At 41.9% G+C, this 23,048-nt stretch overlaps 1 protein-coding gene across 1 annotated transcript in view; it reads right to left on the bottom strand.

The window, feature by feature from the left end:
- casd1 (CAS1 domain containing 1) overlaps positions 1-23,048 on the bottom strand; it is a 125,716-nt gene that overhangs the window by 87,408 nt on the left and 15,260 nt on the right. The window contains exons 3-4 of the mRNA XM_041183518.1: positions 8,682-8,778; positions 2,301-2,421 (exon numbers count right to left, since the gene is read on the bottom strand). Of these exons, the coding sequence (XP_041039452.1) occupies positions 2,301-2,421; positions 8,682-8,778 (218 nt within the window). The remainder of the gene's footprint in view (positions 1-2,300; positions 2,422-8,681; positions 8,779-23,048) is intronic.

The raw sequence follows: 23,048 nt of genomic DNA, 5'->3' as shown, positions 1-23,048 counted from the left end.
CTGCTTCATAAATAAACTTAAGTAGTTTAATGGTAAAGCCTTATATAGTGTTTTATGAAAACAAAACCTAAGAATTTTTGCAGTTCACTGTTGTTTATGCACACAAGTCACAAACACACACCTGGTTAACCCCGTTCCCGGATACCAATGATGCATTGTTTTCAGTCATAAACACACGTTACTCCTCTTGAGAGAGGACCACAGATAGACATGGTAAGTTTTACAAAGATGATTAACAGAGAAACAGTGACAATATCAAGATGCTAAAATAGTCCAGATTCATAGAACTTGCATGAACAGTTCAAACTATGCTTCACCAGCCCTACAATTTCAGTGCAGTTTGATGTGACCCCCCCACCGCCCACACCCCCCCTCCACCCCCCACCAATAATCTTTAAAGAAAACTAAGTTACTAACCCCTTTGTAAAGGGCAACAAATCTTTTCCATCAGAAACTAATTTAATAAAATTGTTGTCCACCAACACTTCAAAACTAAACTGTTCAGAAATTATGTACACACAAGAGCTCCTTGTTTAAGGAAGGATGCAAATGCGCTGTAAGCCTTAAAGAGAGAATTTACTAGATTGATACTTGGAATGAGTGGACTGTCTTATAAGGAAAGGTTAGATAGACTGGGCTTATCTCCACTGCAGTTTAGTTGAGAGGGGTGACTTGATTGAAGTATATAAAATCCTGAACGGTGTTGACAAGGTGGACATAGAAAGGAAGTTTCCTTTTGTGGGTGAGTCCAGAACAAGGGGGCATTGTTTTAAAATTAAGGGTCACCCTTTTAGGGCAGAGATGAGAAGAAATTTTTCTCAGGGTTGTGTAACTTTGGAACTCTGCCTCAGAAGGCAGTGGAGGTGGGGGTCATTGAATATTTTTAAGGCGGAGGGAGATCGATTCCCTTGCCTAACAAGAATCTAAGATTATTGGGTGGTAGACAGGAAGGTGAATTGATCTTATTGAATAGTGGAGCAGGCTTCAGGAGCTGAATGGCCTACTTCCGCTCCTATTTCTCATGTTCTTAATTACCGACTTAAGGGCCTCAACTGGCTCACTGCCACCTGACACTACACCTGCCGCTGGGAAATTTGCAGTGGGAGCAGTGATGGGTGGGCGCCCGCTGGATATAATGTGCCCCATGCCTTCAAGCCCACCAGTATTAAATCCAGCCCACGGAGTCTGAATTTTGACCAAGCACAACAAATGTAAAATTCAAACTCTGAAACATGAAATTTTAAGTTCTTTCCTTACTCAAGAGTAGTCAGGGAACTGTCAACATATCTTCTGAATAAAATTTTCATGCTTGGAAATACTACAGTTACATCACAGGGCCTTCCATTGCTGCCCACTACTCTCATTTCTTTGCTTTCAGCAATCATATGTTGTTTCCATCTCCATAAGATCACCTGGCTCCACCTGTGCCTCAGTTCATCTGCTGCGATTATACCTCGTTACCTGTAGACTGCAATGAATTCCTACCTGGCCTCCGCATTCTCCCCTCCATAAACTTAAGGGCATCCAAAACTCTGCTGCTCATGTCTTAACTCAAACCATATACTGGTCACCCATCATCCCTCTGCTCACTGACCTACATTGGCTCCTGGTTAAGCAACACCTTGATTTTAAAATTCTCATTCTTATTTTCAAATCCGTCCTTGGCCTACCCCTTTTTTCTGTAATGTCTTTTAGCCCTATAACCCTCCAAGATCTTGGTGCTCTTTCAGTTAATGTCTCTTGAGCGTCCCAGATTTTAATCACTCCATGTTTGGCAGACGTGCCTTCAGCCATGCTCCAAGCTCTGTAATTCCCTCCTTACACCTCTCTGTCTCTCTACCTTTTGCTCCTCCAAAAGCTCTTTGACCAAGCTTTTCGTCATCTGCCCAAATATCTATGGGGCTCAGTGTCAAATTTTGTTTAGTAACACCACTGAAGTGTCTTGAGACATTTTACTATATTAAAAGCACTATATAAATTCAAGTTGCTCTTGATTAGTTGCATTACTATAACACAATTAAATATTATAGTATACAGAAAACACACAGGTACTCATTTCAACTTTAACTATCAATCATGAAACCCGTTTTTAAATGTAAAACTTTTTGGTTTATTTACTTAATGCTGGAGCTGTACTAAGTTACATCATTCTGAAAAACTCATAAGCTCATATCAAGTGCAAAGCTCTAGAGTGTGAGTGTTTTTATTTACAATATGGTGGCAATTAAATTTCCTAGTGCAAACCCTGCCCTCTAATATTCACACAGTCTAAACCAAAGTAAAAAAGAACAAATTCGTACCTTGTTACCTTCTTCTTTAATGCCAGAATTTATAATTTTAATGAAAGAGTAGAACAGCTGCCGAATTCTGGAATCCCCTACAAAAGTTATGTATTTGTTCATAAGACAGCTCTTTACTTCGCTGAAGGAAAGAAAAAAAGTTACAAGTTAAACAGGGAAGTAATAAAAATTAGTACATTTGAACTAAAAAACACACACACCCCCATATTTCCTGTTACATTCACAGTTATAATAATTTTGCATGCAAACAGTATTTGGAACAGAACATTCCAGCTACATTATAAATCAAGAAACGACTAGACAAAGGCCAAAATAGACACATTAATGGCAAGATAATCAAGGCCAGGGCAGAACTGCTATGAGACAAAGGAGATAAACGTAATGGAGATTGAGAGAATGCAGCTGTACTACGGACAGTATTTTGCCTTGGTTTCCACAGAGGTTGTGGATATTAGGATCGCAGAACCGAGGCAGAACAGTTATTATTCAAAGAGTAGTAGTACTAAAGAAGTTATTCTAAATTAAGACAGATAAGGCACCCTGACTTGAAGGTTTACATCCAAGGATCCAGAAAGAAGCGAGGAAGAAATCCTGGGACCTCAGATTAAAATTTTCCCTCTCCCAAAAAATGAGACAGGGATAAAACAGGAAATTATAGACCAGTAAATCTTACTTCAATTACTGGTAAAATGATAAAAGTCTGTATGAAATTAGTAGGCATTCTGAGTAACAGTTAATCAGCGCTACTCAGCATAGGTTTCTAAAAGTCAAGTTCTGTTTGACTAACCTCAGAATTCTTAGCAGAAATAGGAGTTAGAAAAAGGAAAATTACTAGATATAGATAATATGGATTTCCAAAAAGTATTCATCAGGGAAGAACAGGCATAGAAATTGAGGCTAGGAATATTGCGATGAGCAACTCACCTCTTGACTCCCCAAATCCTGTCCACCATCAAACAAGGCACAGGTCAGGAGTGTAATGGAATACTTCCCACTTGTCTGGATGAGTGCAACTCCCATAACAGTCAAGAAGCTTGACACCATCCAGGACAAAGCAGCCCACTTGATTGGCACCACATCCACAAACATTCACTCCCTCCACCACCAACGCACAGTAGCAGCAGTGTGTACCATCTACAAGATGCACTGCAGGGATTCACCAAAGCTTCTTAGGCAGCACCTTCCAAACCCACAGCCACTAATATCTAGAAGGACAAGGGCAGTAGATAGATGGGAACACCATCACCTGGAAGTTCCCCTCCAAGCCATTCACCATCCTGACTTGGAAATATAATCACCATTCCTTCACTGTCACTGGGTCAAAATCCTGGGACGTCCTTCCTAACAGCACTGTGGGTGTACCTATACCACATGGACTGCAGCAGTTCAAGAAGGCAGCTCACCACCATGTTCTCAAGGGCAACTACGAATGGACAATAAATGCTGGCCCAGCTAGCAAAGCCCACATCCCGTGAATAAATTTAAAAAATGCCTTCTTCATAAAGAGCTAGACAGCTTCAATATTAATGACATGCACACGAGAAGTCAGCTCAAAACAAATGTCATTAATCAAAATACACAATGCTGCATTTATCCCAGAGCGTTGAAAGATTAGAAAGGAGATCCACGATGGGATTAACTATTATGAGGAAGTCACTTGGAGCAGGAGAGATATTGGCAGAGTGAAAGCAGGTCAACGGGTTGCCAATATTCGGAAAAACAATGCTAGAAATCTTACTTGCATTAAATAATGGAATTCATCATCAGGAATAAGCTTGAAGATTATAAAAGAAAGAAAAACTTGCATTTTTATAGTACTTTTCATGACCATTACACGTTACAAAGTGCCTTACAGCCAATGAAGTACTTTTGAATTTTAGTCACTGTTGTAATGTAGAAAAAGCAGCAGCCAATAGCACACAGCAAACTCCCACATAATTATTACCACATAATCTGTCTTGTGGTGTTGATTGAGGAAAAATATTAGCCAAGGCACTGGGGAGAGCTCCCCTGCTCCCCTTTAAACTAGTACCATAAGATCTTTTACACCCACCCGGGCAGACAGATGGGGACTCAGTTTAACGTCACGTCAAAAAGATGGCTCCTCCAACAGTGCAACACTGCCTCACCTTTGATTTCTGTGATTAAGCCCTGTAGTGAGACTTGAACCCAGAGCCTTGTGACTCAAATGGCAAGAGTGCTACCAACTTATCTGTACAATAGTAAATAGCAGTCAAAGATTCAGAAATCAAGATCACATTAAACATAAGGCTTAAAAAGGAGAAACTTAGCTTTTGATATGGCTAACTTTAAATGAATGAGGCACAGACTGATGACAGAACTGGTCAAACTTATCGGCTGAAATTACGGTTGAACGATGGGAAGCATTCAAAAATCAACTAGGCTCAATTCAGGACCAGCATATAGCCATAGGGAGAAAGAGTTCTACTCATCACATAAGACTACCTATAGTTGACCAAACAGGTGACACACAATATAAAGGCAAGGTCATATAATAGTGCCAAAAAAGAGAGCTCTCCAAGGGCGGCGGGGGGGTGGGGGGGGGGGGGGGGGGGGGGGGGGGGGGGGGGGGGGGGGCTGGTGAGATGGGATGTCAAAGGTCCAGCAGCCACTGGACCTTGGGATGGGGTGGGGCGGTGGCACTCACAGTCAGAAGGGAACTTCTGATGAAGGTACTCCATCCCCTTCCTGTCTGAGATCTAGAACCAGTCTTATTTCAGACTTCCCCAATGCCAGGTACATCCTCTTGCCAGTCTAAAAATTGAGGCTGGATGGGAAACAGCCCTTAAGCGGCCATTAACTGACCACTAAAGGGCCTCAATTGAGGCAAAGGCAGGCTTCCCATCCAAGGTCTTGCACACCTCATCGTAAAATTCTGCATGATTCGGGCGGGCAGGGACCCGAAGGGAATCTTGTTCATTCAATTTCATGCTCCCCCACCACTTTAAAACCTGGTGTTGTGGGGGGAGGGAGTGTGAAATTCTGTCCCAAAAGACTGGGAGAAATACAAGCTTTTATAATTATATTAGATAAAAGGGTAGTCATGAACAATGGATGCCCTTTAAAAGCAAATGGGATAATGTTGCACATGAAAATAAGGAAAGAACCTTTTTGAATCACTTATTTGGCTTTTGGGGTCAGCAGCAAACGAAGGGCACTAGCTATTCATTACATTTCACTTGCCTGCAGACTTCCTAAGAGCTTTTGCACTGAAACTTAGTGATGAGTATTCCAAAACAGCACACCACCCTCTACAGGGGATCTGGCACCTGTGTACATCTCTTTGACAAAAACAAAAAAACAGCGGATGCTGGAAATCCGAAACAAAAATGGAATTACCTGGAAAAAACTCAGCAGGTCTGGCAGCATCAGCGGAGAAGAAAAGAATTGACGTTTCGAGTCCTCATGACCCTTCGACAGAACTTGAGTGAATCCAAGAAAGGGATGAAATATAAGCTGGTTTAAGGTGTGTGTGCGCGGTGGGGGGGGCCGGGGGGGGGGGGGGAGGTGTTTGGGTTGGAGGAGAGAAGTGGAGGGGGTTGGTGTGGTTGTAGGGACAAACAAGCAGAGATAGAAGCAGATCATCAAAAGATGTCACAGACAACAGAACAAAAGAACACATGGGTGTTAAAGTTGGTGATATTATCTAAACGAATGTGCTAATTAAGAATGGATGGTAGGGCACTCAAGGTATAGCTCTAGTGGGGGTGGGGGAAGCATAAAAGATTTAAAAATATTTAAAAATAATGGAAATAGGTGGGAAAAGAAAAATCTATATAATTATTGGAAAAAAAACAAAAGGAAGGGGGAAGAAACAGAAAGGGGGTGGGGATGGAGGAGGGAGCTCAAGACCTGAAGTTGTTGAATTCAATATTCAGTCCAGAAGGCTGTAAAGTGCCTAGTCGGAAGATGAGGTGTTGTTCCTCCAGTTTGCGTTGGGCTTCACTGGAACAATGCAGCAAGCCCAGGACAGACATGTGGGCAAGAGAGCAGAGTGGAGTGTTAAAATAGCAAGCGACAGGGAGGTTTGGGTCATTCTTGCGGACAGACCGCAGGTGTTCTGCAAAGCCGTCTCTCAAGCGGTGAGGTAAAAGTGACTGCCCTTGACATCAAGGCCGCATTTGACTGAGTGTGGCATTAAGGAGCCCTAGCAAAACTGGAGTCAATGGGAATCAGGGGGAAGATTGGTTGGAGTCATATCTAGCACAAAGGAAGATCATTGTGGTTGTTGGAGGTCAGTCATCTGAGCTCCAGGACATCACTGCAGGAATTCTTCAGGGTAGTGTCCTTGGCCCAACCATCTTCAGCTGCTTCATCAATGACCTTACTTCCATCATAAGGTCAGAAGTGGGGACGTTCGCTGATGATGCACCATGTTCAGCACCATTCGCAACTTCTCAGATACTGAAGCAGTCCATGTCCAAAGGCAGCAAGACCTGGACAATATCCAGGCTTAGGCTAACAAGTGGCAAGTAACATCCACAACACACAAGTGTCAGGGAATGACCATCTCCAACAAGAGGGAATCCAAGCATTGCCTCTTGATGTTCAATGGCATTACCATCACTGAATCTCCAACTATCAACATCCTGGCAGTTACTATTGACCAGAAACTGAACTGGACTAGCCATATAAATATTGTGGCTACAAGAGCAGGTCAAAGGCTAGGAATTGTGTGATGAGTAACCCACCCCATGTCTCCCCAAAACATGTCCTCCATCTACAAAGCACAAGTCAGGAGTGTGATGGAATACTCCCCACTTACCTGAATGAGTGCAGCTCCCACAATACTCAAGAAGCTTGACACCATCCAGGACAAAGCAGCCCGCTTGATTGGCACCACATCCAAACATTCATTCCCTCCACCACCGACGCACAGTAGCAGCAGTGTGTACCAACTACAAGATGCACTGCAGGAATTCACCAAGGCTCCTTAGACAGCACCTTCCAGACCCACAACTACTACCATCTAGAAAGACAAGGGCAACAGATAGATAGGAACACCACCACCTGGTAGTTCCCCTCTAAGTCACTCACCATCCTGACTTGGAAATATATCACCATTCCACCGTTCCTTCACAGTCGCTGGGTCAAAAGCCTGGAACTCCTTCCTAACAGCGCTGTGGGTGTACCTACACCACATTGACTGCAGTGGTTCAAGATGGCAGCTCACCACCACCTTCTCAAGGGCAATTAGGGATGGGCAATAAATGCTGGCCCAGCCACAAAGCCCACATCCCATGAATGATCCAAAAAATCTTGAAAAATTTGAACCAATAAGATAATGCCATTTATTTTCGTGTCTATTGGAATTTTTCATCCAACTTGCTTCCTGCTTAATTCCCTTTTCTAAAGCTACACTACCTAGGTTATAGCTCTGCCAGCATCAACCACCCTTCAATAATTTACCCACTTGACCATTCTTCACAAGCCGAAAAAGATTTTTGTTGGCAGGTCAGACTTTCAGAGCACACCTGAATGCACAATCCTGCTCTCGCCTTTGTCCATATAAGTACTTTCCAATAGAGAATCACTGGACATCAGGCACAGAACGGAATCACACCGAGCTCTCTCGCCCTTTGCTGGCTTGTAAATTTGCAAAATGGGAGTTAGAAATCCTCCATTGTGTATTCCACAACACAGGGATAGTTTGCACTTCCTTAGAGAGTACAACCACTATTTTTTCAGAAGTATACTTAAAATGAATACACTGAAGGGGCACATGCCAGTAGCTTAGTTTAAAACCATTCATTTGATCTGTTTGGAGCAGAACCACATATTTTATGAAGTAATAAACAAACCAGTAAAATCAGTAAAACACTGCTAGCTTGAATAGTACAGGCAAAACTTCAGTGCGTTTGTATCAGTTATTATTTTAAAACACTTCCTACAAATGAGAAAACAAAAATGATTTTCTAGTAAAGAAATAATGTTTAAAGTACAATATCCCTTGACTTTGAAAACCAGCCACCATGAAAATTAAAAGTATTTAAAAACGAATCCACAGAAGGGAAAGAGCAAGCCTCGTGGAGGCACAGGTAAGCCTTCAATCTGATCAGATAATGTCATGGTAGCTAACATTCACATTCCTACGCAGAAAGAACTTCAGCTTTTTGTTTAAAATATCTGCTCCTCCCTAAATTTAAAGCAATTAAAATATTCTGCAATTAGAAGAATGGAATGAAAGAATTAGATGGACAATATGGAGAATCTCAGGCACATCATTTTCACACATCCTATTAAAGTGCTGAGCAAATAAGACACTGCATCATCTTTACTTGCATTAATGCTACAATCCACATAGAAATGCAGAGATTTATGTGCCATAATGACTCTTTGAAATATTTCAAAGTCACTTGCCTGATTTTGTATTTATGCATCATGCAGCCATGAGGTTGCCACACATTTTCACCAAGGAATCGGCCACTAGATAGGAGCCAATCACAGGTGTCACCACCTAGAGAGAGAGATGATCACAGAATAGTAAGAAATCTGTTAAGTAGACATTCATTAACCACAACTGGAAAGAAAGAAACAAGCAATGGCTAGAAGTGAAAAAAGGAATCCAGATAATGATTAAAAGTGGCAAAACAATTGAACAATGAAGAGAACAAGAATCATTTGCGTAACTCCTAGCTGGCATCTTGTGAAAGTTGCCCATCCATTTTAATGGGCAGCATCTTATAGAAACAAGTGTGATCAGAACAAATAGTATAGTATAATAGATACAGGTTTAATAAAGTTTGCAAATACTACAAACCAAAACATGCAAAGAGCATCAACATGTTTTTAAAAATTTGTCCATATGATGTAAGTGTCATTTATTGCCCATCCCTGCCTTCATTAACCCTTGCAGTCCATGTGGTGTAGGTACACCCACAGTGCTGTCAGGGAGGAAGCGCCAGGATTTCAACCCAGTGAAAGTTAAGGAATGGTGTGTGGCTTGGAGGGAATTTGCAGGTGATGTTCCCATGCAACTGCTTCCCTTATTCTTCCAGATGGTCAAGGTCCCAGGTTTGGAGGGTGCTGTCAAAGGAGCTTTGGTAAGTTGCTGCAGCACATCTTGTATATGGTACACATTGTGCACAAGTGGTGGAGAGTGCGAATGTTTAAAGTGGTGGATGGATGGGGTGTTGATCAAATGGACTGTTTTGTCCTGGATGGTGTCGAGCTTAGAATGTTGTTGGACGGCACTCACTCAGGCAAGTTAAGAATATTCCATTATACTCCTGACTTGTGCCTTGTGGACAGTAGACAGACTTTGGGGAGGCAGGAGGTGGTTTACTCACCACAGAATTCCTAGCCTCTGACTTATCCTTGTAGCCACAGTATTTATATGTCTGATCCAGTTAAATTTATGGTCAATAATATTGCTCAGAATGTTGATGATCGGGGGGTTGAGCAATGGTAACACCTTTCAATGTTAAGGTAAGTTGGTTGGATTCCATCTTGGAGATGGCTATTGCGTGGCACAAATGCTACTTGCCACTAATTAGCACAAGTCTGAAGTTTTTTCAAGTCTTGCTGCGTGCAGGCATGAACTGCTTCACTATCTGAGGAGTTATGAATGTGACCGAACAATACGCAATCAACAAGCACCCTCAGTTCTGACCTTACGATGGATGGAGAGAAGGTCACTGATGAAGCAGCTGCAGATGGTTGGGCCTAAGACCAAGGTTATGATGAGCTCTGGAGTCAATGATCCTGGAGGAAACCAAACTGAGCATCAGTGAGCAGCTGATTGCTGGTTCCACTTGATAGTACTGCTGACTACAGTCATCAGCAAAGTGATGAAAGGCAAGAGTAGATTGAAGGGGCAGTAATTGGCCGGATCGGATTTGTCCTTGTTTTTGTAGAGCAATTTTTCACATCGTCAGATAGTTGCCAGTCTTCTAGCTGCACTGAAACAGCTTGGCTAAGGTTCCAGCTAGTTCTAGAACACAAGTCTTCAGCACTACAACTGGGATGTTACACCAAGGCCCACAGCCTTTTCTGTATACTTTGTGCTCAGCCATTTTTTAATATCATGCAGTGAATTAAATAAGAATGGCATCTGAGATGCTGTGGACATCAGGAGGTAGCATGGTGGATGTGCCACTTGGCACTTCTGTCTGGAGATAGCTGCAAAAGCTTCAGCCTTGTCATTTGCACCGAGGTTCAGAATAGAGATGTTCAAAGAGCCTCCTTCTCCCTCTCCCTTTAGTTTTTTTTAACGGTCAACCACCAACTGTATGGTTCCATTCTATGATTCATGACTAGATGTGGCAGGGCTGCAGAGCTCTGTCTGTAGCATGCTGCTTAACATATGCTGAAATGAGCTTTGAATTCCATATTCCATCCATCACAGTAACTACTCCACCACCCCAGTTATCCTTACCTCCAGCCCCTTTGAAAACCTTCAGTATTTCCTTCACCTTCAGCTCAGCTTTTCAATGTTCTCTTTACCAATCTCCCAAGATTAACATGACAATTCGAATTTGTCCAAAACTGACAATACAATTTGTCTTGCCCTACTTGTTCATCACCCACCGACTCCCCGCTCCTAACTATTCCCCCCACATCCCCCCAAGTTCCAAAATTCCTTCTTCTTGCAAAGGGTGGATGTAATGTTGCGCCAGTTGCTTCTACGTTAAGTTGTCCTCAATGCCTCCTGATAGCTCAAGTTTGCCCGTTCCTTGATGTTGCTTTTTAAAAAAAATTCATTTACAGGATGAGGGTGTTGCTGGCTAGGCCAGCATTTATCACACATTCTTAACTGTCCTCGAGAAAGTGGCAGTGAGCTGCCTTCTTGAACCCATGCAGTGTAGGTACACCTACAGTGCTGTTAGGGAGTGAGTTCCAGAAATCTGACCCAGTGAGAGTGAAGGAATGGTGATATATTTCCAAATCAGGATGGTGAGTGACTTGGAGGGGAACTTTCAGGTGGTGGTGTTCCCGTATATCTGCTGCCCTTGTTCTTCTAGATGGTAGTAGTCATGGGTTTGGAAGGTGCTGTCTAAAGAGCCTTGGTGAATTCCTGCAGTGCATCCTGCAGATGTTACACACTGCTGCCAGTGTTTGGTGGTGGAGGGAGTGAATGTTTGTGGAAGGGGTGCCAATTAAGTGGGCTGCTTTGTCCTGGATGATATTTTCCAAGATGACCTTGAGAACCCTGCAAGTTTCCTTGTAAATGAGGCCAGAGATGCATTTAATGCCTTCACCTAGGCAGCGAATGGTAGGTTTAGTGATTCCCTGGAGTGATTATCTCTGAGGACTTTCCGGTGCCTTTTAGCACACCTTTACCGAGACCTTTACTGCCTTTGCCTCTACTGGACATCACACCTGGAGACATAGTCTTGTAATTTTATCCTAGATGGTGTCAAGCTTTGAGTGTTGTTGGAGCTGCACTCATCCAGGCGAGTGGGAGAATTCCATCACACTCCTAACTTGTGCCTTGTAGATGGTAGACTGGCTTTGGGGAGTCAGGTGGTGAGTTACTTGCCACAGGATTCCTAGCCTCTGACCTGCTCTTGTAAGCACAGTATCTATATGGCTAGTCCAGTTCAATGTGTGGCACGAATGCTATTTGCCACTTGCCAGCCGAAGCCTGGCTATTGTCCAGGTCTAACTGCACCTAAAGTATGGTCATAAAAGTTTCAATTTACTAATTACCAAGTAAATAGATAAAAGTAAGGAATTTCAGAGTTTATTAACTTAAATAATCCAATTGAACAGTCTTTATCACTGATTAAAACAATTGACTATTAGACCAAATTCAAATCTTACATTAAGTCTTTCACAGAAAGAACATATCCAAGTTTGAATGGCTTCCATTTACTGTATTTACAATATTATACACTGTTGAAAATTCATTAAATCATAACAACTGCTTCATCTGTTTTAAGATTTGCTACTATAAAAGATAAAACAGACAAGTACTGTACTGAAGACTATTTTTGCAATACAGCTGATACTCAGCACATCGCTTTATGAATAGGCACATTTAATTTTTTAGGAAGCAGCTGATGTTGGAAGACATCTTAAGGGGAGAAAAATGCCAAAAACCCTTTGTAATGAAGCAGTTCTGGAGCACAACCCATAACAGTAAAATGAATACAATAAATAGTTAAGATCAAAAAGATCATTTTGACAAGTTTGAGAAATTAACTGGATAATTAAGAACATAAAAACTAGGAGCAGGAGTAGGCAATTCAGCCTGCCCCGTCATTGAATACGATCATGGCTGATCTCATTCCGGCGTCAACTCCAATTTCCCACCTTCTCCCCATAACCTTTCAAATGATACTTCATCTCAACACTTTGCTTTCGTCTTTTATAGTTAGCCAATTCTGCTATCAAGCAGTTTAAATGCTTATTTCCCTCTGACATAAAGTTAATTGAAATGTTGTTTTAGACATTATTTCTTGCACTGTAAGCCGAGCTAAGTACAACATAGATCCAGCTTTTCAAGTCTCTCACTTGGAGCTTATTATCCATTTCCATCTTTTCACCCACTAATCTTCTCTCCTCCACAGCTTAAGATCCCCTGGACTAAATGCTGGATGTATTTTAATGCAACTTACCTTTGGTGAAAGAGGTGGACCTGAGGAAGAAACAAAGACCGGGCAGCAGACAAATAAAGCCCGGGGAGCGAGGCCCATAGCACTTACCTTTGGGGGAAAGGCAGAGAGGAGCTGACCTGGGGGGGGCGGAAAACAGACCGGGGAGCAGATAAATAAAGCCTGACGAGTGAGGCCTACAGCAAACATTTGAGGAGAGGCGCAGAGAGGAGGGACCTACAAGAGAAACAGACCAGAGTGATAAATAAAGCCTGAGAAGTGAGACCCATAGCAAATCCCTTTTGGGAGTCAGGCAGCCCTGTGGGAGATGCAGACTTGGAGCAGATAAATAAAGCCTGAGGAGCGAGACATATGGCATTTGCCTTTGGCCATAAGTCCAGGAGCGGCCCAAATTTGAAAAAAAGTGAAGTGACGTTACAGGAAAACCTTAAGTTGATTGGCTGCTGAATACTGCTGCTTAGAGACGGAATCTAAACAACTGGGAGGTTAACAAACGTCAAAATATTAACAAGTGAGCAGCTGGTGAGTCTTATCTTCTATTTTTAAGTACGGTTTATTACCACCAGTAAAGTGTATTAAGTATTACCAACGTTCAGTAATAGCAGTAAGGTTTATAAGTATTTGAAAAGCTTTATTGGTGGGACGCAAGCAAAAGGAAAGCAGGAAGCTGGTGAATCTATTGTTTTATTTTCAAGTGGTGAGGTTTATTGTATTAATAAGGTTTAAAGCAGTACATTAAGTGGTGATGAGGAGAGGCATTAATTTAAAAAATCATGAAGAAAATAAGTCATTAGCTAGTTGGACAGTGGCAGGAAGGAGCGAGAGCTGAGCAGGGCATAAAAAGTGGCTGGTGGGAGCAGGCACAGGCAGAGTTCAAAATGTGATGTCAGCAATAAAAAGTGACGTTGGCATAGGGGAAGGAACTGATTAGTAAGTAGCTGGTGAGCTATTCTACTTCAGTTTATAAAAAAAATAGTCTGTAAAGCAAAGTTAAGGCATGACTGCGTGGAACACACATCCTGTGACACGTGGGAAGTTGTGGAGGCTTCCTGTGGCCTAGACAATCACACGTGCAGGTGGTGTTAGCAGCTCCAGAAACTTGAGCTTCTGGTTCAGAATGTGAGCAACAGCTGGAGGCACTGTGGCACACCCACGAGGTGAAGAACTACGTGGATAGCATGTTTAGGGAAATGGTCACACTGCAAGATTAGAGACTGCAGGCAGAGAGGAAATGGATGACTACCCAACAGTATAGGAGGACCAGGCAGGTAATGCAGGAGTCCCTGAGTTTATCTCACTCACTAACCAGTTTCCTGTTTTGGAGAATGCAGCCAGAGCTAAGTCTGTGGAACCATGGGTGGCTCAGCTGCACAGGAGGGGAAGAAGAGTGGAAGAGTGGTAGGGGATTCAGTTGTTAGGGGAAAAGACAGGTGTTTCTGCAGCCTTGGTCGTGAGTCCAGGATGGTAAGTTGTCTCCCTCATACCAGGATCAAGAAACAGAGATGAGGTCCAGAAAGATGGTTTCAGAGAGCTAAGAAAGAGATTAAAAGACAGTACATCAAAAGGCAGTAATGTTAGGGTTACTCCCAGTGCCAAGTGCCAGTGACTCCAGAATAGGAACATGTGAAGTAGAACTAGGCCATTAAGCTCCTTGAGCCTGGCCCACCACTCAATAAGATCATGGCTGCTCTGTTTGTGTTTCAAATTCCACATTCCCATCTACCCCTGATAATCTTTGATTTATTTGCCTGACAAGAATCTGTCCACTTCCGCCTTAAAAATATTCAATGTCCCTGCCTCCACCACCTTATGAGGCAGAGAGTTCCAAAGTCACACAACCCTTAGAGATGTGTAGAAATTTCTTCTCTCAGTCTTAAAATTTTTAAACAGTGACCCCTAGTCCTAGATTCTCCCACAAGAGGAAACATCCTCTCCACATCCACCTTGACAAGACCCCTCAGGATCTTTAAGGTTTCAATTAAGTCGCCTCTTACTCTTCTAAATTCCAGTGGATACAAGCCCAGCCTGTCCAGCCTTTCCTCATAAGACAGCCTGCCGATTCCAGATGTTAGTCTAATAAACCTTCACAGAACTGCTTCTAACTCATTTACACCGTTCTTTAAAAAAAAAGACCAGTAGTGTACACAATATTCCAGATGTAATCTTACCATTGCCCTGTACAATTAAAGCATAATCTCCCTACTTTTGCAATCAATTCCCCTCAAAATAAACTATAACATTATATTAACTTTCCTAATTACCAGCTGTACCTACATACTAACCTTTTGTGATTCATGCACTAGGACCCCCAGATCACTCTGAATCTCAGAGCTCTACAATCTTGCACCATTTAGATAATAAGCTTCTTTTTTATTCTTCCTGCGAAAATGAGCAATTTCAGATTTGTCCACATTATACTCCATTTGCCAGATCTTTGCCCACTCACTTAATCTATCTATGTCACTTTGTAGCCTTACGTCCTCTTCATAGTTTACTTTCCTACCTTCGTGTCATTAGCAAATTTAGCCACCATTCCTTCAGTCCCTTCATCCAAATCATTTACATAAATTGTAAAAAGTTGAAGCCCCAGCACTGATCCCTGTTGCACACCACTTGTCATATCCTGCCAACAAGAAAAAGACCCATTTATGCCAACTCTGCTTCTTGTTAGCTAGCTAACCTTCTATCCAAGCCAATATGTTACCCCCTACAGAATAAGCTTTTGTTTTCTGCAATAAACTTTGATGTGGCACTTTATCAAATGCCTTCTGGAAATCTAAGTACCGCACATCTGCCAGTTCCCCTTTATCCACAGCACATGTGACTCCTTCAAAGAACTCCAATAAATTGATTAAACATGATTTCCCTTTAAAAAAACTATGATGACTCTGCCCGATTGCCTTGAATTTTTCTAAGTGTCCTGCTACAACATCTTCAATAATAGCATCTAACATTTTCCCTATGACAGATAGTAGGTGAACTAGGCTGTAATTTCCTGCTTTCCGTCTCCCTACTTTTTTGAATAAAGGAGTTACATTTGCTATTTTCCAATCTAATGGAGTCTTCCCCGAATCTAGGGACTTTTGGAAAATTATAACCAACATATCAACCATCTCACTTGTCACTTCTTTCAAGACCTAAGGGTAAAGTCCATTGGACCTGGGGATTTGTCAGACCGCAACCCCAATTTGCTTAATACCACTTCCCTGGTGATTGTAATTTTCCCCAGACGCACTTTCTATAGGACCAATACTCACTTTGTTAACTCTTCTTATTTAAATATTTATAGAAACTCTTACTATCCATCTTTATATTATTAGCCAGCTTTCTCCCATACTCTAATTTTTCCCTCCTTATTAATCTTGTCATTCCTTGCTGTTCTTTATATTCTTTCCAATCTTCTGACCTGCCACCTGTCTTTGCGTAAATATGTGCTTTTTCTTTAGGTTTGATACTGTCTTTAACGCTTTTTGTTAACCACAGATGGTGGGCCCTCTTCTTAGAAATTTTCTTTCTCATTGGAAAGAATCTATTCTGTGTATTCTGAAATGTCCCTTTAAAAGTTTGCCACTGAACCTCTATTAACCTATCCCTTAACTTAATTTGCCAGCTCACTTTAGCTAGCTCCGCATTCATGCCCTCATAATTGCCCTTATTAAAGTTTAAAATACTAATTTTGGACACACTTGTTTCTTCCACAAACTGAATGTAAAATTCAATCCATCATAGTATGATCACTAGGGGTGCCTTCACTATGAGGTTATCAATTAATCTTGTCTCGTTGCTCGATGCCAGGTCTCTGGTCTCTGGTTTGTTCCAGAATGTGCTGTTCTAAGAAACCATCCCGAAAACATTCTATGAGCTCCTCATCTAAGCTATCTTTGCCAATCTGATTTTTTCCAGTTTATATGTAGATTAAAATCCCCCACAATTATTGCTGTACCTTTCCAGAAAGCTCCCATGATCTCTTCTTTTCTACTTTGTCCTACCATGTAACTACAATTAGGGGCCTGTACACCACTCCCACAAGTGAATTCTCGCCTTTATCTTTCCTCATCTCAACCCAAACCGCTTCTACATCTTGGTTTCCTGAACTTATGTCATCCCTCTCTAACGTGCTAATACCATAATTAATTTACAGAGACGTCCCTCCACCTTTTCCTAACTTCCTGTCCTTCCATGGCTGAGAGATGGTGCAACGAGGAGGGTTTTAGATTTCTTGAGGGATTGGGACTACTTCTGGGGCAGATGGGAACCTGTTCAAGGAGGATGGATTACTCTTCAGCAGGACCAGAACCAATATCCTTGCAGTGAGATTTGCTAGTGCTGTTGGGGAAGGTTTAAACTAGCTTGGCAGGGGAATGGGAACCCAAGAAGGAATTCAGATAGAAGAGAAACAAAGCTGGTAATGCTAAGAAGAAAAGTAGTATGCAAAATTGGAAGGCAGCAGGAACAAAGGCACACAGCATTGACAATGAGGTAGATGAATTGACAGCACAAATCGAAGTAAATGGGTGTGATCTAATTGCCACTGCAGAGACATGGCTGCAGGGTGATAAAGGCTGAAAACTGAACGTTTAACGTTATTCAACAATTAGGAAGGATCAGCAAAAAAGGAAACGGACGTGGGGTAGCATTGTTAATAGATGATGAGATCAGTACATTAGTAGGAGAGGATCTTGGATCATAAGGTCAATGTGTAGAATCAGTTTAGATGGAGCTAAGAAACAGCAAGTGGAAGCAAACGTTGGTGGGAGTTGTTTATAGGATTTCAAACAGTAGTGGTGTTATAAAGCACAGTATAAATCCGGAAATTAGAGGCGCATGTAACAAGGGTAATACAGTAATCATGGAGAACTTCAATCTACATATAGACTGGGTAAACCTAGTTAGCACTAATGCTGTGGAGGACAAATTGCTGGAATATATATTATGCTTATTGGTAAATAAAATTAGAGAGCATTGGATTGGGGGGGGAAATATACTAACATGTATTGAGAATTGGCTAGACAGAAAACAAAGAGTAGGAATAAACAGGTCATTCTCAACTTGGCAGGCTGTGACTAGTAGGGTACCGCAAAGATCAGTGTTTGGGCCTCAGCTGTTCACAATCTATATCAATGATTTGGATATGGGGACCAAATGTAATTTTCCAAGTTTGCTGATGACACAAAACTAGGTGGTAACATGAGTTGTGAGGAGGATGCAAAGAGGCTTCATGGGACTTAGCCAAGCAGGCAAGAAAGTGGCAGATGAAATGTAATGTGGAAAATGTGGTGCTATCCACTTGGGTAGAAAAAACAGAAATGCAGTGTATTTCTTAAATGGTGAAAGATTGCAAAGTCCAAAGAGAGCTGGAAATCCTTGTGCAGATGCAGCAAGGAATTAGGAAGGCAAATGGTACGTTGACCTTTATTGCAAGAGGATTTGAGTAGAGGAGTAAAGATTTCTTGCTGCAACTGTACACAGCCTGATGAGACAGCACCTGGAGTATTGCGTGCAATTTTGGTCACCTTACCTAAGGAAGGATATACCTGCCATAGAGGGAATAAGTGCAGCAAATGTTCATCAGACTGATTCTTCGGATGGCAGGATTGGCCAATAAGGAGATTGGACCTGTACTCTCTAGAATTTAGAAGAATGAGAGGTGATTTCATTGAAGCATCCAAAATTCTTACAGGGTTCAACAGGGTAGATGCAGGAAGGCTATTTCTCCTGGCTGGGGAATCTAGAAAGAGGGAACACAGTCTCAGAATAAGGATAAGCCATTTAGAACTGAGATGAGGAGGATATTCTTCACTCCGAGGTTGATGTATCTTTGGAATTTTCTACCCCAGGAAACTGTGGAGACTCAGACATTAAGTATATTCAAGAAAGACGTCAATAGATTTCTAAAAAATCAGGACATCAAGGGATACAGGATACTACGTGAAAATGGTGTTGAGGTAGAAGATTAGCCAGGATCTAGTTGAATGGCAAAGCAGGCTCATGGGGCCAAATGGCCTACTCCTGCTCCTATTTCCTATGTAAACGACAAGTTTGAAGTTACCTGGAGGGACAAGCTTTGAATTGACTTGTTTTTTATTTTTACTGTGCTCATTTCAACATCTGGTACACTCCTCCAATTTGACTCCTGGATTTCTCTGTCATCAGGACTCCTGGAACTCCCTCCCAACAGCACTGTGGGTGTACCTACATCACAGGGACTGCAGCAGTTCAAGGCAGCAGCTCACCACCAACTTCTCAAGGGCAATTAGGGGTGGGCAATAAATGCTGGCCTTGCCAGCAATGTCCACATTCCATTAATGAATTTTAAAAAAGGATTACAGTACCTGCTGGACTGTACTGCAAGAGTCAGCTCTTATGACTCTGTTCTGCTGCTGAATGGTTTCAGATTTTAAGACAACCTTTTCCAGCATACCGCCTATCCCCTACAGGCTATACTTCAAAACGCTGCTCAACTATACTTTGCTACCATGGGGGTCCTAGACAGACATCTACTTTATTCTGTGCCATGGATTTCTGAACTTTTTGGTTCTCAATGTCACTGCCAGTTCCTGTAGAGACTGTAGTCTGCTCAAATGCCTCTGTTCTGGTTTCTGTCAAGTTCTGGTTTCCTCAATTTTCTATTTCACTACTGGGAAATTTTACTCCACGCTGACTACATTGATCCAATCGAATCCCATCTTGCTCTAGATTCTGTGCCATTGCTGCCAAACTTCATTTGCTTTATCACCTTCAGCTTGCTTCTCATCACAGCTTACTCCCCAACTGGTGTGTTCCTTGAACCAACTCCCTCATCTGCAAGGTTCTTGTGCAATGTCCCCTCTAATTTTCTTTTTGTTGTGTGCAACTTATACATTTAAGTTTGCAGTACCTATAATTGTTTTGTGCAGCCATACATGCTTGATATTTAAACGGGACACATTGAGAGCAAGCTGTACAGTAATTTCTGGATTGCTGCATGGCTGTGCACATGCGCAACTTAGAAAGAACCTAACATCTGTCATAGGGAAAATGTTAGAAGCTATGATTAAAGGTATAATGGCAGGGCACTTAAGAGAAATTCAAGGCAATCAGGCAGAGTCAACATGGTTTTGTGAAAAGGAAATCATGTTCAACCATGGTATTGGGGTTCTTTGAAGGAGTCACATGTGCTATGGATAAAGGGGAACCGGAGAAATGTACTGTACTTAGATTTCCAGAAGGCATTTGATAAGGTGCCACATCAAAAGGTTATTGCAGAAAATAAAAGCTCATGGTATAGGGGGTAACATATTGACATGGATAGAAGATTGGCTGGCTAACAGGAAACAGAGTTGGCGTAAATGGTCTTTTTCTGGTTGGAAGGGCGTTCCACAGGGATTAATGTTGGGGCCTCAACTGCTAACAATTTATATAAATGACTTGGAAGAAGGTATGGTTGTGGAATTTGCTGACGACACAAAGATAGGTAGGAAAGTAAATTGCGAAGAGGGCAGGAGGCTGCAAAGGGACATAGGTTAAGTGAGTGGGCAAACATCTGGCAAAAGGAATATAATGTGATCCAAAGTGAAATGGTCCATTTTGGCAAGGGGGTTGTCCAATTATGGAAGGCTAAGAAAATTGGGCCTGTACTCTCTGGAGTTTGGAAGAATGAGAGGCAATTTCATTGGAACATCCAAGATTCTGAAGAGGACACAGAGGTTGTTTTCCCCTGGAATGTAGAACATAGCAGCACAGCCTCAAAATAAGGCGTTGGTCATTTAGGACGGAGTTGAGGTGAGATGAGGAGATTTCTTCACTCAGTGGGTTGTGAATCTGTGGAATAGTCTACCAGGGTTCTGGGTGCTCTGTCGTTGAGTATATTCAAGGCTGAGATCAATAGATTGTTGATCTCCTGGGAATTCAAGTGATACGGGGAGTGGGCAGGAAGGTAGATCAAGGTCCAAATGGTCCATTCCAGCTTTTCTTCTTAGGAAAACCTCATGTGTGCCTAGTCACTTTCAGACTTTACAAGTGAAACATTCTACTGGCCTACCTCCTATCCTCCATAAAGTTCATCCAAAAAAGAACTCTCTTGTCCTTATCCTAATCTGCATCATCTCATTCACCTATCAACCATGTGCATGCTGATCTACACTAGCTTATTTTTAAAAAGAGGAACAGAAAAGCACCAATTTAAAAGTTCTCATCCTCATGGTTCAATCCCTTTACTGCCTTTCCCCAGCCTATCCTATCTGTGCACACAGAGAAAGGGTAACCCCTTGCATCTTTGTTTGGCCTGGCTTGAGATCCTGCAGTAATATCAGCCAGGAGGAATAGTAAAGATGAAAGTTCATAATTCTCACATCAACCTGCATGGAAGATGAACCAACTTGATTATCCCTCCTAGCTTGTAAGGACAGCTTATGTGATTTCTGGAATTGTTACCTACAAGCATATAGAATTTATTATACAGACTGTCTAACTGAAACATTAACTTGTCAGCTATCCAAGGAGTCCAATCCTAAATTAATATCACTAATATGATAAATTTGAGACACTGATCTATTAATTTATAATCAGCATACGCTTAATGTGAAACACAGTGAAATAACAACTGCCTTTGTAGCCGCTTAATTTTTCTTTCAGTTAAATTTATAGTACTATTTATTTGCATATTTAATATTTAAGGGCTGCTGTGATTCTTAGTTAATAAATAATTGGTCGTCTTATATCTTCAATAATTGTCAAGGGTTGATTAATTCCCACGGTTGCTTTTGTGGATTCAGATAGGAAGTCGGTATTTTAAATGCTAACATGATCTGACAGGTTCAATGAGCCAAATTTCAGCATCATTAACTCCTAGGCATAGCCTGGGTGGTAAATTCCTGATGGTTGCTTGATGAGGAGTTATGGTGAAGGGGTTAAGGAATGATAAATAGCCTGTCCTCATCTACCGTTTCCATACATTAATCCAACAGACGATCTAACCTCGGGACTGAAACTGGTCTAAAAAAAAAAAAAGAGCTAGATTCAGAAGCAAAACGCAATGTAGGAGAACTCGCAGATAATCAACTGCGAGGTGTGCTCCCTATGTCCCATATCTAACAGCCAAGGAACTACAGAAGGACATTCTTCTAGATATTTGAGGTTTTATTAATGACAGTTGAAATTTAACTGGAATCGCTGGAAGGTTTTAGTAGAAAAATGTGACATCAGCAAGTTGGTATTTATTTCGCATCGGCTTGCTCTCCCTCCCCAACACCGTTGGGAAATGCAATGTCAGGTTCCAAACGTATGCTGGCGACAACCATTTCTTCCTCACTACCTCTTTTGACCAGGGTACAAAAGACATGAGGATTGAAGGCACAAATTAACACATGGGAGTATGTCATTGCTGTCACAGAGACATGGTTGAGAGGAGGAGCAGGATTGGCAGCTCAATATTCTAGAATATAGGGTCTTCAGGCGAGACAGGGAAGGAGGTAAAAGAGGAGGGGGTATCGCAATATTGATCAAGGAATCAATTACAGCAGTAAGGAGGGATGACATCTTAGAAGGCTCCTCAAATGAAGCCATATGGGTAGAACTTATAAACAAAAAAGGAGCAATCACATTGCTAGTAGTGTACAACAGGCCCCCAAACAGTCAGAGAAAAATAGAAGAGCAGGTATGTAGGCAAATTTCAGAGAAATGTAAAAATAATAGAGTAGTAATAGTGGGCGATTTCAACTTCCCCAACATTAATTGGGTCAGTCATAGTGTGATAAGTTTAGAGTGAGTGGAATTCTTAAAATGCATCCAGGAGAGCTTTTTAAGCCAGTACATAGAATGTCCGACAAAAGACGGGGTGGTCCTGGACTTAATTTTAGGGAATGAAGCCAGGCAAGTGATAGAGGTATCAGTGGGGAAGCATTCTGCAGATAGTGCTCATAACTCCGTTAGATTCAAGGTTGTTATGGAAAAGGACAAGGATGGGCCAGAAACTAGGGTTCTAAATTGGGGGAAGGCTGATTTTAATAAGATCAGGTATGATTTGGCAGAGTGGACTGGGAGCAGCTACTTTTAGGTAAATCTGCATTAGAGCAGTGGGCTTCATTCAAGAAGGAAATAGGGAGAATACAGGGCCAACATATTCCAGTAAAGACAAAGGGTGGGACCAACAAATCCAGGGAAGCCTGGATGTCAAGGGATATACAGGATT

This window comes from Carcharodon carcharias, chromosome 3 (assembly GCF_017639515.1).
Source record: "Carcharodon carcharias isolate sCarCar2 chromosome 3, sCarCar2.pri, whole genome shotgun sequence".
Taxonomy (NCBI): Eukaryota; Metazoa; Chordata; class Chondrichthyes; order Lamniformes; family Lamnidae; genus Carcharodon; species Carcharodon carcharias.
The sequence above is the reverse complement of the archived record's forward strand: the minus strand, read 5'-3'. Positions and strand labels throughout refer to the sequence as shown.